Source organism: Dendrobates tinctorius, unplaced genomic scaffold, assembly GCF_039654945.1.
Source record: "Dendrobates tinctorius isolate UK_male_01 unplaced genomic scaffold, ASM3965494v1 ptg000007l, whole genome shotgun sequence".
NCBI classification, from domain to species: domain Eukaryota; kingdom Metazoa; phylum Chordata; class Amphibia; order Anura; family Dendrobatidae; genus Dendrobates; species Dendrobates tinctorius.
Genome location: NW_027361675.1, coordinates 54,094,818 through 54,110,727, shown reverse-complemented (window position 1 = coordinate 54,110,727; position 15,910 = coordinate 54,094,818). Strand labels below are relative to the sequence as shown.

The 15,910-nt window shown below is 43.4% G+C and overlaps 1 protein-coding gene across 1 annotated transcript in view; it reads right to left on the bottom strand.

The window, feature by feature from the left end:
- NCF1 (neutrophil cytosolic factor 1) overlaps positions 1–9,670 on the bottom strand; it is a 50,811-nt gene extending 41,141 nt beyond the window's left edge. Inside the window, exons 1-3 of the mRNA XM_073574876.1 lie at positions 9,529–9,670; positions 7,404–7,484; positions 5,537–5,612 (exon numbers count right to left, since the gene is read on the bottom strand). Coding sequence (XP_073430977.1) covers positions 5,537–5,612; positions 7,404–7,484; positions 9,529–9,600 — 229 coding nt within the window. The 5' untranslated portion in view covers positions 9,601–9,670. The remainder of the gene's footprint in view (positions 1–5,536; positions 5,613–7,403; positions 7,485–9,528) is intronic.
- Positions 9,671–15,910: the final 6,240 nt, after the last annotated feature.

The window sequence follows — 15,910 nt, the reverse complement described above, 5'->3', positions numbered from 1 at the left end:
ACACCAATAGGTCAGGAATGGGGGGGAAGTTTTGCCCCCCAGTTGTCAGGAATTTATATATTAAATACGTGGTCGGATGATATATAAATCCCCACTACTTTTGTTTCCACTTTCAGTTCCAGTTCGGAATGTTCAGCTCTCTGGCGCCCCCCTTACCCTCAAGTCAGTCTGGGAACTGCACCTGGGTTAAGTAAGCACTGGGAAGACTGCCTGGTCGCGTCCTGGTTATTGGGCACTCTGCAGTGAGGGCGGTATGTATATCACCCGTCTCAGGCAGGAAATACACACATAAACCTCCGATTGTCACTGCCAGGGTTTTCTAATAACACCAGGGATGCTTGGCTGCCACCAGTTCCTTGTTTGATACTAGTTTATGTAGCTCCGCTGAGGGATCAGTCGCCACAGAGGTACTGCACCTCAGCCAGAGGTGTGGTACTCCACTCTCAGGTAAGGAGGGAACACCACCCAGAACTCACACACTCGTATCCAACACCAGACCTCTCAGGCGCAGGGAGGGACTGGGTAGAGGGTGTGGGTGGAGAAAGCAGCTGAAGGATGTGACAGTGAGAGCAGAGAGTTAGGTGGAGCTGGGGACTTGAGCAGTGAGGAGCTCGTCCCTAGACCAGAAGACAGTAGAAAGAGACAAAGAAAAGACAGAAGAAACAGAAAGATAAGCTTCAGTGGAAGAAAGGAAGAAGGAGTCCTAGGGGCACGGGCAGTGAGAAATCCACCTGTGGGGCCCGTATCCACACCGGCCGTAGTCGGGTGGGGGGACCAGGTCGCAGTAGGGGAGTGGTCCCAGACTAGTGGAGAAACTAAGGACTCAGCTAGCTAACCGGAGGTTGCAGTATCTGCATGTGCTGCATCCACATCCATGCACATTCGCTGAAAAGGCAGCCGGATAGGATCAAGGGGACCTAGAACATGTCGCCCAACAGGATCTGGGGCTGCTGGCTTGGAACACTGTGTGTGAAGGTGCAGGGCAGGAGAGGAGGGAGCCAGCGCAGTGAGACAGCCAGGAAAGGAACATCTGAAGGGAGTTCTGACACGGTGTACCCCAAATTACCTGAGAGCTGGCTGGACCACCGACCCGGAGGACACAGCGCCCCGCTGGGGATTGTAACTGGAAGAACTATGAGTAAAAGTGTGGAACTACCCCCCACTGTGTCCTCGGAGTTATTTACTGCACCATCCTCCCTGCACTACATCCATCATCACTATCTTTAACAATATAATTGCCCTGGGACTAAGCTCTACCTGTGGAGAGCTGTACCAACTCTGCTGCATCACCATCAGTCCCAGCGGTCTCTTTAAGCAGCGTCGTCCATTTTCCTTTAATCATCATTTTTTATTGGACACCCAGGGCCACGGACCGGGTCACTGCTGGCGTGACACATCCCCTTAAGAACCGGCCCGGTACTATCACCCACGGCCCTGGCGGGCGCTGCACTTATATCATGTCAAGAACCAACCCAATAGGTAGCGTGATTTAGCATGGAGGACATGTCAGTTTGATCATAGAGCCAAAAGAACAAACTAATAATTTTATAAGTTTATTCCGGAAAAGATAGGCAGTGTTTCCAGAAAAATACAAAAGATATTACAAAAGGAGACAAAATACAGTATATACAAACAGTTACAAATAAATGAGGATGAAAATAAGAACTTACACATCTCAGTCACTGTTATGACGTGTCAATGAGGGGGGATGAGAACCGTCCCAGAACAAAGGTGTCATGCTCGCGCCTTGGCTGATTGGCGCAAGCTGGGGGGTTGTGGCCCCACTGTGCCACACACCAGACTACCCTGGAAGGGGTGTGATTACGACAGCTACCTCGGTCTTTTCTGGAGCCTCTGATGGTGAGGTCAGGCTTGTGAGGTAGGTAGCTGACGAGTGCCACTCCAGGGTGGTGTCTGGCTGTGGCTACTGATCCCACTCGGGGACAAGGCACTTGGACAAGTACGACTGACAGGCAGGCACAGCAGGCACGGCTTGAGATGCAGGGCCGGCAGGCACAGCTTGAGACGCAGGGCCGGCAGGCACGGCTTGAGACACTGGCAGGCAGGAGTGGTATATGAAGGAACAGGTAGAGATCTGTTCACACAGCGGATGCCGATACTGATACAGGCAGGAAGGAGTGGAATATGAAGGAACTGGTTTTGGACCTGTTCACACAAGAGATGCAGGTATGGCTACAGGCAGGAAGGAGTGGAATATGAAGGAACTGGTTTTGGACCTGTTCACACAAGAGATGCAGGTATGGATACAGGCAGGAAGGAGTGGAATATGAAGGAACAGGTTTGGGCCTGTTCACACAAGAGATGCAAGTATGGATACAGGCAGGAGTGCGGAGTAGGCAGAGCCGCAGGAGTGCGGAGTAGGCAGAGCCGCATGAGTGCGGAGTAGGCAGAGCCGCATGAGTGCGGAGTAGGCAGAGCCGCATGAGTGCGGAGTAGGCAGAGCCGCAGGAGTGCGGAGTAGGCAGAGCCGCAGGAGTGCGGAGTAGGCAGAGCCGAAGGAGTGCAGCAAGAGGTTCTGCAGCAGCTGGTGCCACAGAGAAGGAGAGCAGAGCGAAACTACAGGTATGCGGAGAGGAGCTGCAGGAAGAGGTTCTGCAGCAGCAGGAGTGGAGCAAAGCTGAACCACAAGGTCTGCAGAGAGAAGTTGCAGCAAGAGGTTCTGCAGCAGCATTAGCGGAGCAAAGCTGAACCACAAGGTCTGTGGAGAGAAGCTGCAGCAAGAGGTTCTGCAGCAGCAGAAGCGGAGCACAGGCAGAACAGAGCGGAACCGATAAAGTACGGAGCACAAGCAGACAGGGAGGACACCAGGAAAGACACAGCAGGGAAGGGAACCACAGACAAGGAGACTGACAGACAGAGGAAGGACAGAGTTCAGACAAGGCATAGGTGACAGATACAAAGCAAGGCTGGACCAAGACAAGACACGGAGTATCGGCACCGGGACGAGGATATTCAGCCTCCTGGAGGATGGACAGAGAAGTACTAGGCTAAGTACAGAGACAGGGCTAGGACAAGAGGAGACCAGGATATTCAGCCTCCTGGACGGCAGACAGAGAGTACCAAGCAAGGCAAGGGGAAAACCTCCAGAGGAGGAGATACACAGGAGAGGACCTGGCAGGCTCAGTAGCAAGATACTAACTGAGTTTAGACATTGCTCAGGCAAGATTCAGTGGGTGGGGCAGCCCTAAATAGTAGAGGGCTCTAGGTAATTTGTCAGGGACACATTAGCCAGGTGCACCCTGACTCCATAAGAAGCAGAGAGTTCAGGCGCCGCCCCCCTATACACATAGTCAGGAAGCATAAACACAGCAGACAGGAGACAAAGCAAGGAGCTGGCAGCAAACAGTATCCACAGCATGGCCTGGAGCAGTGAGCAAGTTGGTGAGTGGAGAAAGGGAGGCCATGCAGCGATGCCAGCAAAGTTGTTACAAAAGGGTACATCTGCACAGCTTCATGTAGCTGATTCTCCAGGCAAGTGACACCTATCTCATTGAGCCTCAGAGATTTATGCTTTTCTCTTGCTGACCTTACATGGGGGCTGACTTACAGGATGTATGCCTCCTTTTGAACAGTTATCAAAAATTTCTACTTGCTATAACTCTGGCTGGGGAGTTCCCAGAGTGATGGTTGGGGTATTATATGTTCTCTTACAACATTATCTTTTATTTGAGCCCAAACATCATATGTCTGTGTGTTACTGGAGGGGAAAAACCCTTTTATTCGTTTTCTGGTGGGCGCACAGGCTGCAAAACGTTACTGTGTGTAGCCTAAATTCTACCGATTCTGGGAATATATTTGTCCCGTCCCCATGATTTTTGTGGTTTATTAAATTTGAGTTTGAATAGAAAAAGGAGCGTGTAAATCCAAGGAGGGAAGAACTGCTTTTAACTAGTCAGGGTCATAAAATGACCATGTGTTGAAGGAAAGGGGGGAGAGTGTCTCACAGAGCAGGGAGAGGGAGGTGGGAACCTGCGGATAGAATTACACAGGCTGACTGAGGGGGCTTGAGCTGCGTGCCTGCACATGGGGCTTCGTGTTTACACTGCACAAACCTAATAGGGGTGGGGCAGCATGAGCACTGGATGTGTACGTAGGATTTTAGGAATTACTCATATTTTCCTGACATTAATCATTTCACAGTTTACAATGAATATAGCCAATGTCCTCATATCACAATTATAGACTGTAGACTTGCATTACTTATATTTATACTGATTTATTATAATTTTCCAACGTGTCTGTAAAAAATATGTCTGTCCATGATTTTTTGATAAGTCGTCCAGAAAAAAAAAAGTCAAGTTTGCCACCTTGTTAGTCAATTCTGTAATTTCAGTCAACATATTATAGCAATACTGAAATATCTTATTGTTAAACTTTGTGCTTTTCCATTTCTCCGTTACCACCACTTATAATGTATGGATAAATTGACAGATGGGTGTTGTCACTTAGGCGAGTTTCCCTACACTCTCTGACATTGTCCAACTAAGTCCGCGGTCACGCTATCAGTATTTGGCCAGTACTTTACTTCAGTATTTGTAAGCCCAAACCAGGAGTGGAAAAGTCAGAGGAAAAACATAATAGAAACACGTCACCACTTCTGTATTTATCACCCACTCTTGGTCTTAGCTTACAAATACTGAGGTAAAAAACTCACCAAATACTCAAAATATGCACGTGGCCTTATAGTTTCAGACAATTTAGGAACGCACCCCTTTAAAAAGGCCGGAATCACACATGCGAGAAACTTGGACGAGTCAAACATGTTAATACCCAGCACTGCCACCGGCACTCGGATTGGAGCGTGTGGCCGCATAGCAATACATGCAGCCGCACGCTCTGCTCCCGAGTGCCAGCGGCAGTGCCGGGTGTTGTCATGCGAGACTCGTCCGAGTTTCTCGCATGTGTGATCCTGGCCTAATACCCAGTAGTCAATTTATTCACATATTTCTAAGCGGAATAATAGAGGAACAGCAGAAAACACAAGTGTAAAATAACCCAATGATCTTAAATTGTACGATGAGTACAAATAATTACCGAAAGATATTTTTGGAGAGCAGACAATCAAATAATGCCCTCTTTAAATTACACGCCAATCTTAATGTTATCAGTGGGCATCTACGTATTTTCTATCGGTCTGATAAATAGTAATAATGAACCGTGTCGCAACCTTTTTTTGGCTTCAACTGTATAAATATTTGTCTGCATTAGAGGAAGCGTTTGTCATCATGTGGTTGGTGTAAGATGTCATGAGATGAAAAAATAACAATCCCACTCTTTTTTAATTTGTTTTCTTGTTATGTTGTTATGATTTATAGATTTGGTAATAAGGAAAGCACGTTTGCCAAGCACATGCTTTGTTTTGTTTGTCATTGCTACGACGCCAATAAACTAGAGGCAATTGCTGTGATACATAACTGTCATTCTTTTTAATCACTGGTATTCACTATTTCAGGAAAATTGATCATATTTTGCACAAGTCACATTGCTGCTCGCTTTTTCTATGCGACATATATACCTGGTAAGTGAGGAATTGTTCTGTGTTCTTTGTTAATTTCTCCAGACTCAATAGGAAACATTTCCTTTAGTGCTTTCTAGAAATAAAAAAAAAAAAAACTGCTATATAAATTTTGAAAAATACGTTATGTACGATTTTTCAGATGAGCAATAGGATCCTGGGTTTAAATCCCACCAAGGACAAAAGTTGTTTGCGTGGGTTTGCGCAAATAACATACTGATAGGAAATTTTGATTGTGAGCCCCAATAGGGACAGTAATAATAATGTCTGTAAAGTGGAACGAAATATGATCATGCTACATAAGTATGAGTGGTTCAGAATGAATTCCCAATAGGACGCTCTCTATTTGTGGTACTTTAAGGCTGCGTTCACACGTTGTGGTTTTTAACGCGCGTTGTTGCTGCGAAAACGCAAAAGAAAACAGCATCCCCTGCATTCCTATGGGATTCCGCAATGTTGTGCTAATGCTGCAGATTTTCCCACGGCGGAATCGTATCACGGAAAAATACGCAGCATGCTCATTAATTTTGCGGAATCGCGGCGATTCCGCACACATAGGAATGCATTGTTCTGCTTACTTTCCGCAATGTGGCTGTGCCCACCATGCAAAAAGTAAGCAGTACATTTGCGGATGGTACCCACGGTCTGGAGGAGAGGAGACTCTCCTCTGGGCTCTGGGTACCATATCCCTGTAAAAAAGAATTAAAATAAAAAAAATCGTCATATTCTCACCTTCTGATGTCCCGCGCAGCCTTCCCGATCCTCCCGGTAGGTCCCGTTCCCAGTAATGCATTGCCAAAATGACCTTTGATAACGTCGCGGTCTCGCGAGACCGCGACGTCATCAAAGGTCATTGTCGCAAAGCATCACTGGGAACGGGAGCATCGCGAGGATCGGGAAGGTTGCGCGGGACGTCGGAAGGTGAGAAAAACACGATTTTTTATTTTTTTAAATTATTTTAAACATTAGATCTTTTTACTACTGATGTCGCATAGGCAGCCTCAATAGTAAAAAGTTGGTCACACTCGTCAAACACTATGTTTGACGAGTGTGGCCAACCTGTCAATCAGTTTTCCAAGCGATGCTACAGATCACTAGGAAAACGCTAGCATTCTGCAAGCTAATTACGCTTGCAAATCGCTAGTTTTTCCGCGGGAATTTAAAATGCGGTTTTCCCACGGAATGGAATTCCGGAATTCCCGCGGAAGTTACTGCGGGAATTCCGCAACGTGTGCACTAATACAGACAGGTTAAGGTTGCTTTGACCTATACTAGTGAGAAATAGGAACTGAAAGTTATCTCCTATTTATAGGGAATAATTTACTGATCGTTACGTGATTCGATTACTAGGAACCCCAGAGATTTCAAGAATGAGGCTCTAGATCCCGAGAAGCAACTTTGTACAGCCCTGTCTGAATGGAGCATGCATTGTCTACGAAACGTCTGGAAATAGCAAGCATAGTTCTCAGCTTTCTTCAGCAGTGCCATGAAGCAGGCTTTGGGCTATTTTGAAAAAATCCAGCAGTTTTTTCCAATACATTAAAAATGGATGACACAGATTTTTAAAATGGACATTTGATCAAAAACAGTTGAAAATCACAACCGACACACACATAAAAAAACCTGACAAGTCAATGAAGACTGACACATACAGTCCAAAAGCTGTTCACGAAAATCTTTTCTCAGTGAGTATTATAATATACTTATACTGTACAAACATTTAGGCCGGGAAAATAATATAAATCAAAATGTCTAGTTCTGCATTTAACCTTCAGCTTTTCAGTCATATAGCTAATAAATGCATTGTAAATGTGAAAGTGGGACGAGTCTATAAACAATCATTTAGAAGAAAAATGAAAAAACTTACATGAAATTCATATATTTCTGTATATTTTCTATACACAAGCTTCTCAGTAAGATCCTGCCATTTAACCATAAACATGTAAACCTAATAAAAGAAATGAAACAACAGTATCACATGAGAACATTTATTGTAATACTTTGCTTTACATTATAGCCAATGTATTTATTAGCTTGTTTAAAGGGAGCAGTTATGTGAAAAAACGCTATTAACCTGCAAATATTAGGTTAAACTGCAGGTTAATAGAGTTCTAAACCTGCCCTTCGGTCGCACTTTGAGCCCCGCTGCTGGAAAGAAATTAACTTTATTCCTCCCAGCTGGTCAGACATGGGGGTGGCGCCATGGCAGGTTCAGACATTGGTCTGTGCATTGAGAGTGGCGGCTGTAACTTTGCCCCCAGCACTGACTGACTGCAGTTCATTATTAGGGCCGATGGTCAGTCGGGGGCGCAGTTACAGACGGTGACTGCACCCAAGCTGCCCCCATGACTGAACGCTGCCGCGGTGGGAATAAAGTTAATTTCCTTCCGACAGCGGGCTCAAAGTGCTGACACCAGGCAAGTTCAGAACACTATTAACCTGCAGATTAAAACCATATCTGCAGATTAATAGCATTTTTTCATGTGATAGGTTCCCTTTAAGCAATGAGCAGACATTTACTGCTTAAAATAATTCAGAACATACATGTGTGCCAGGCATATACATGTATATTTTCTTGTACTATAATAATCCCTTACATATTGATCTTGTTACGTCTACATTTTTACATTAAAACCAAGGTGTTTTTTTCCGATAATGGTCTTTTTTCAGCAAAATCCCTATAGGTAGATTTAAAAACTGTTTAGAAGAAAAGTCGTTTTTGATACCAATAGCAACCAATCACAGTAGAGCTTTCATTCTGAATTCTCTATAAAAATAAAAGCTGTGCTATAATTGGTTAATATAAGCATATATTATAAGCAACAAGAGCTTTTTTTAAGGCTATTTCAAAAACCTGATTCACTGTGTCAAAAAGTTGCATTAGGGTGGTCATTATTGTAAACTACTAGGTGAGGCTTAGGTTGTCTATTTCAGGTAATATAGAAAATTTGAGGGTACACTTAGGCTCTTGGCAGTAAAGAAGCTGCTTACAAAACGCAGGTTTTGCCGATTTTTTTTTCTGCCTTTTTTGCTGTGTTTTTATTGTCTCTTGTGTATAATAATAAAGTTTAGGGCCCCAAAACAACCTGATGCAACTTCCTTAGGTTTCTGCACCAAAAACACAGCAAAACCTGATACTTGCGTTTTTTGCTGCGTTTTTGCACTTACCCATTGCTTTTTATGGTCCAAAAAAGGTTAAAAAATGCTGAAAGAAGTGACATGTTGCTTCTTTGAAAAACACAGCAGTTTTCCAATTCACTCAGGAAAAAAAACAAAATGTGTATGAGATTTCTGAAATCTCATAGCTTTTGCTGGTACTGTGAAACGCAGCTTAAAGTTTGCAAAAAAAGCAGCAAACATGCAATGTGTGAGCATAGCCATACTCTTCAAGGTGTATAATTCCTGTTTTGTTTTTGGGTTTTTTAATTTGCCCCTTAAAATGGGTTTACGTTATCTTCTTTTTCATGATATTGTGTATTGAAATAATAGCAAAAGTGACATGTACACTGCACATCTAGAGGGTTGTGTGTCTAAGAGTTAGACTTTTAACCACAAACTATGTAAAAATATAATTGTTTGCGTTTAAAGGCATTTTGGCAATGTGCCAGCTTGTTTGTTTTTTCTTTAAAAAAATATAGGCATTAAGATAAAACATGATATATTTTTATTGTTGCAGAGTCAACGTGGAAGGGTTAACTTCAAGTTAAACCCGCAATCACACTTCCGACATTCACGAACCGATTACGAACCAAAATGCCGACACCAGCCGCTGGTGTCCAGACCCGACCGCAACAGCCTCAGTCGCATAGATGCTATCACATTATTATTTTTCCTTCTGTTCTGTGAAGGAAATAAGTGATGGTCTTTTTTCAGACCAAAAAAACCCCACGACTTTTTATAGTAAATTAACAAAAAAATATTGAATTAATAATGTTGAACTATAACATTGGTATGTCACATTATCAATTTAGTAATGAAATATCTTTACTTACGTAATGCTGACTGGGAGAGAATCTTTTCTCAAAGCCAAGAAGCTGAACATGCCTAATGTAAGGCTCTGCCATTGTACAATCCGTTCAGTAGAGGGATGCTGAGTTCCTTCCCAGATGTGAGTCGCAAACTTCCCTATAAGAGTAAGACAGTGAAAACTGCAACAGTTCCTCTATATACAGGAGGGTGGAGACAACATGCTGCTGGGACAAGCACCAATTGGTTGGTATTACATTGCATTATTTCTTACAAGGTAAGTTCCTGGTATAAAAAAGGTCAACAGAGATGAAACCTGTACATGAAAGGGACCATTTTGGTGACTTTCAGGACTATTTCAAGAGACAAAGAGCAATAAAGTACTGGGCTTAGAAAAGGCATTTTTGTCAAGTTAAACTCTTGACACTTAACCCACCATATGTTCTGTTATGGAATATTAAATGGGATGTCCATTAGTTGGACAACCCCTGCTCAATTACTAAGTTTCCTCCGAGTAAAATAATAACGCCTATACTCACCTCCGGTCTGGGCAACGTTCCAGTGGTGTTGGCACTGGATCTCCTTGGCATTATGTTACGCAATCTCTGCAGCCAATCAGCAGCAGCTTCACTCTGGCCTCCTTTAGATGTAGCTGACATTTGGAGGAAGTCAGAGCTGCAGCCGCTTTCTCCAGATTTCAGATTTGGCTGAAGAGGGAGAGAGTAAAGTGGACATTGATTGGCCACAGGGATTACATCATATAATTACTGTGCATCATATAACAGTATCAAGAGTGTCCAAAGAGAGCCAGTGCTGACACTGCTGGAACAGCACCTGCACCAGAGGTGAGTATAGCTGTTTTATTTTACTTGGGGGAAATAGTGATTGAGAAGGTGTTGACCGAGCAGTGGACAATCTCTTTGTATCATTGGGGAGGAGTTTGGGATGAGGACTCTCCTCTCTTAATGGACCCAGCTGATTTGAGAAAATTTGTCTGCCATTTAAAAATATTTTTTTTCTTGAGTCTGCCCTATCACGTTTTGAGTGCGGCTGAATATACTTTCAGCCTGCTGGTATTTCCTGCTGGTGATAGTCCCTTTTTGATGTTCAGCCATTCTGCTGTGGGTAATTTGCACTCTGCTCTGCCCTCCAATTCTTTAGGAGGAACGTTAAGCACTCGACTGCCTTTCAGGCAGCAAAGGTCCCAGTTGCCATCGTATAGTTTCTGGTTAGGGCTATCTGAGCTAATGCACGAACCACTAGGGACTGCGGGGTCAGGATTTCTAGACTTGACAGGAACTGGCTGAGTCAGTGACAGTTTTTAGTGTGCTATCTATTTTTCTGAGTGACTTGCTACACTAGTATAACACTATATAAAAGACACCTGTCCACACACTCAATCAATCACACTCCAACCTCTACAACATGGCCAAGACCAATGAGCTGTCTAAGGACATCAAGGACAAAATTGTAGACCTGCACAAGGCTGGGATGGGCTACCGGACAATAGGTAAGCAGCTTGGTGAGAAGGTAACAACTGTTGACTCAATTATTAGAAAATGGAAGAAACACAAGATGACTGTCAATCTTCCTCAGTCTGGGGCTCTATGTAAGATCTCAGCTCGTGGGGTAAGGATAATTCTGAGAAAGGTCAGGAATCAGCCAAGAACTACACAGGAGCACCTGGCCAATCACCTGAAGTGAGCTGGGACCACATTCTCAAATATTACCGTTAGTAACACACTAAGCGGTCATGGATTAAAATCCTGCAATCACGCAACGTCCCCCTGCTCGCACCAGAACATGTCCAGGCCTGTTTGAAGTTCACCAATGACCATATTGAAGATCCAGAGGAAGCATGGGAGAAGGTCATGTGGTCAGAACTTTTTGGTATCAACTCCACTCGTCATGTTGGGAAAAGAAGCATGTTGGGAAAGTGGAGTGCCCCCGGGCCGGGGCTATCAGGGAACTCTGCACCGGGCCCGTTGATCTCAATGGGAGTTGTCACGGAAGCTGTGACCCGGTCCGTGGCCCTGGGACTCTATGGCAAAAGGGGTGAAAGAACAATGAAGTAGAATTGATGAATAGTTCATGACGCCACCTGTGGTGCTCGGCAAGGGGGGATGCTAAGCCGACGCTGCATGCAGATCCTCTGGGACTGGTGGTGTGTTGCAGCCAAGATGGTGAAGCTCCCCACAGGTGGAGCTGTAGTCCCAGGGCAGTGTGGACACTGGTACCCAGATTTAGCGGTACTAGGTGTGTTGGCGCAGGAATGAATGGAGGACACGGGAGCTTGTAGTTCAAAAATGCTTTACTCACAGTCTGTAGTACACACAGTGCCTGCCTCCGTGCTGTGTCCTCCAGGTCAGGGACTCAGTCAACCTCCAGATCAGATGGAATGCTCCCTTCCAACACTTCGCCAACATGTACCTTTCTGAACGTCTCCTCTTATAGTCCCTTTAGTGTGAAGATCTCCTAGTACTGAGTTACACTGGAGTTCCTCCTGACAGATGTTCCCAAGAACTCTACTTGTACGGCAGACAGCTGTAGCCTGCTTCGGGGACTCCTTACTCCTGTATCCCGGCTCACTATCAATGTTGTTGTTGTGCCCCCAAGTCTTAGATGGGAGTAGTGCATTTACAGCCCACTACTCCACCGGTGTCTGCTGCAGAACCATTAGTGTCCATACAACCTCGGGGACCGGGCCCCGGCCTTGCGCTTAGAACTTCTAGGCAGGGTTCTCCTCTAACCCACGTCCTCTGTTCCCTTTTACTCCTACGTTCCGTACTAGTATTTCCTTCTTATGGAAGATCAGGTTTCTGTTCAACGTCTTTCTCCTTCTTTCCTTTCCTGTGCCAGCTGGCTCAGATCACTGAGGCAGCTGCAGCACTCCTTCCTCCATCCCTCTCTCAGGGATATTCTCTCCACACTCCTCTCTGAGTGACTCTCCGACTGACTGACCTGAAATCCTACACCTTCCCACTCTTTTATGTATTCTAAACTCCCAGCACGTTTTGTGTTTCAAGCAAGGAGCCACCAAAGGTGCTCTGCTACACTCCAAGCAGGCAGCCGCAATGTAGCTTTGCTGAACTACTGTGTTGTGTGGGATGCAGGTGTTGGAGCGTGGTCAGGAGCCTCCAACCTACCTGGATGGTGGGGTACCACACCTCAGGAGGAGGTGCAGTACCTCTGTGGCAGCTGAATCCTCAGGGGCGCCACAGAAGCATTATATTTTCATGGGAGGTTTTCTGCAAAGGGGAGAGGATGACTGCACCACATTGAAGGGAGGATGAATGGGGCTATATATTGCAACATTTTGGCCAACAACCTCCTTCTCTCAGTAAGATCATTGAAGATGGGTCGTGGCTGGGTTTTCCAGCATGACAATGACCCAAAACACCAGCCAGGGTAACTAAGGAGTGGCTCCGTAAGAAGCATTTCAAGGTTCTGGAGTAGCCTAGCCAGTCTCCAGACCTGAACCCAATATAAATTCTTTGGAGGGAACTGAAACTCATTATTGCCCAGCAATAGACCCGAAGCATGAAAAATCTGGAAAAGATCTGTATGGAGGCAAAAATATAATTTTTTTTTTAAATCCCTAAATAAAGAAAAAAATAATAATATTTTTACAATAAATACATTTATTTATATAAATTTAAAAAAAAACAATAAGAATACACATATTTGGTATCGCCGCGTCCGTAACGACCCGCTCTGTAAAACTATTCCACTAGTTAACCTCTTCAGTGAACACTGTAAAAAAATAAAGAAAAAGCGAGGCAAAAAACAATGCTTTATCATCATACGGCCAAACAAAATGTGCAATAAACCCGATCAAAAAGACGGATGTAAATAAGTCTTGGACAAGCCATTAAGCAGTTTACGGGGTGTGTGTCTCCAGAAGCAAAAGTTGACACAATGTACTGGGCACTAAAATGGTATATTTACAATTTTCACTCTGCAAAATTCGTTGCATGCTAATTTCTCTGTGGAGTCAATATAGTCACTTTACCCGTAGATGTATTACCTGAAGGGTGTAATTCCAAAATAAAGTCACTCTTTGGAGATTTCTGTTGTGTTAGCGCCTTAGGAGCTCTGCAAATGGTACTCACAAACTATTCCAGGAAGGTCTGGTCTTCAAAAGTCAAAATACGCTTTTTCCTTCTTAGCCCTGCCATTTGCTGAAACATTAGTGTATGACCACATATGCTGTGCTTGGGAGAAGTAGCATAATACATTTCAGGGTACTTTTTTCTTAGAAGACATGGTAAAAATGAAAATTTTGAGTAAAATCTACTTATCATTGTAACAAATTTTTCATTTTCTCACAGCCAAATACACTAGTAAAGAAACTAGTAAAACACGTGAGGTAAAAATGCACATTGCCCTCCTAGATGAATGCACTGAGTGGTGCAATTCCCAAAACTGGGTCACTTTTGCCTGTTTCTGCTCTTTTAGCCAATCAGAAGTTCTGCAAATGTGACGCATTTTTCCAGCCAAAATTGCACTCCAGTGGCTACAGACCACAGTTGTAGCTGATCAACTAGGACATGCAAATCAATTGGCACCAAATCTACCGTACTCTTGATGAATGCATCCTTTAATTTATACATAGAATACAGTAAAATCAGTACAATACAGTAAGATCACCAATTCTGATCTTATTTTTGTATACTAATTGCAGTCTTGAGGTTTTCTCAGTAATATTTTGGGACTTTATAAAAATGCTATGAATAGTCACAATATTATTAAACCTAACAATAAAATCTTCTTTTGACACAATATCCTGTAGTTTTAGTGAAAGTTGTGTAGGGGTTGGTGAGTAGCTATGATTTTCAGTTCTTTGTTTTGAAATAATGTAATATGGGAAAGTTACACTATTGAAGAATTCCAAGTGGGTCACTAGGAAATCCCCTTTAACTTGCTGGTTTCATGAACCTACAACATTGTTGGTTGCCACGCATTCATTAGTGATCATGGTCGTCATGATATGTATGCTGCTTAGCATAACCATGTGCTTATATTTCAGATGTAATTGTGGATACATTAAAAAATATTTGGATCTGAACAATGTTGGTATCGCTCTATGTCTGGTATGTCTGTCTTCTTTTCACGATGTTTTGACCATACTTACCATATATCACCTGGTCGTTTGTGTCCTACAATAGCTTTTTCACTATGAGCATCATAAGTATTGACGTCTGATGACTTGTCCGATGGGACCTTTAGTTGGTTTTGGGCTTTACTGGCCTAAGGAAGCTTTAAAACTAGGGCTTTAAATGAATGATATGCGCTTAGCCTAGCACAATTAAAAAAAGGATATTAATACTTATTAGTCTGGATTATCAATCAACTCTAATTTCTATATTTATTGGGGGTAAGAGGGTGAATTAGCATCTAGTTCACATACAGTAGACTTTTTGCTTTTTTCTTCATTAACAGATGAGAAAATAATAGAGGAACCTTTTTCAGCTATCTGGTGTTTTCCTAGGATCATCTTAATAAAATGCACCATCAGTGCATTTGCCAATTAGGCAACATACACCCTGAATGTAAGGCTGTTTATGAGCCAATTTGTTTGCTAACACTTCCTCTTTACATGTTTTAGAAACGAGAAGTATAGGTATTATTCAGTCCATTATTGGCTCATGGCTCTTTCCTCATGTACTTTGCTCAACTGACATATCCTAATTCGAAGTACATAATCACTTGTAAGGCTTGGAGTGGAAGGCAGCACGTAGACACAAAAATGACTACACGTATACCTTCAAAATTACTTCTTGCTATACGTGACTTGTTGTTAAAATTTCTGTGATGGGAACTCATTACATACATCTGAATCTGATGTTCTGCAGCCTGTGCATCAGATGTCTGAAAGAGTTATATACAGTGCTGAAGATGTTGGCACTAGTGATGAGCAAGCGTCCTCGGATAATCAGGTGCTATCCAAGCACGCTCGTGTCCTAATCAAATATTTTCGGCGTGCTCGAAAAATATGCTTGGGTCGCTGCGGCTGTTCAACAGCCGCAACACATGCAGGAATTGCCTCTTTGTTAGGCAATCTCTGCATGTGTTGCGGCTGTTTAACAGCCATTCGACATGCAGCTGTGCCGACTCAAGCATAGAATTCGAGCAAGCTGAATTGCTCGATTAGTACTCGAGCAGGCTCTGATAATACCTTATCCGAGCACGCTTGCTTATCACTAGTTGGCACCCTTGAAATTGCTCCAAAAAATGAAGTATCATATTTCTCCCAGAAAATTATTGCAATTACTCATGTTTTGTTATACATGTTTAATTCCTTTGTGTATACTGGAAAAACACAAAAAACTTTCCAAAATATAAAGTTACTTAGCCATAAGGTAAATAATGTAAGAAAAAAAATTAAATGTCTAAATTGCGCTTTTT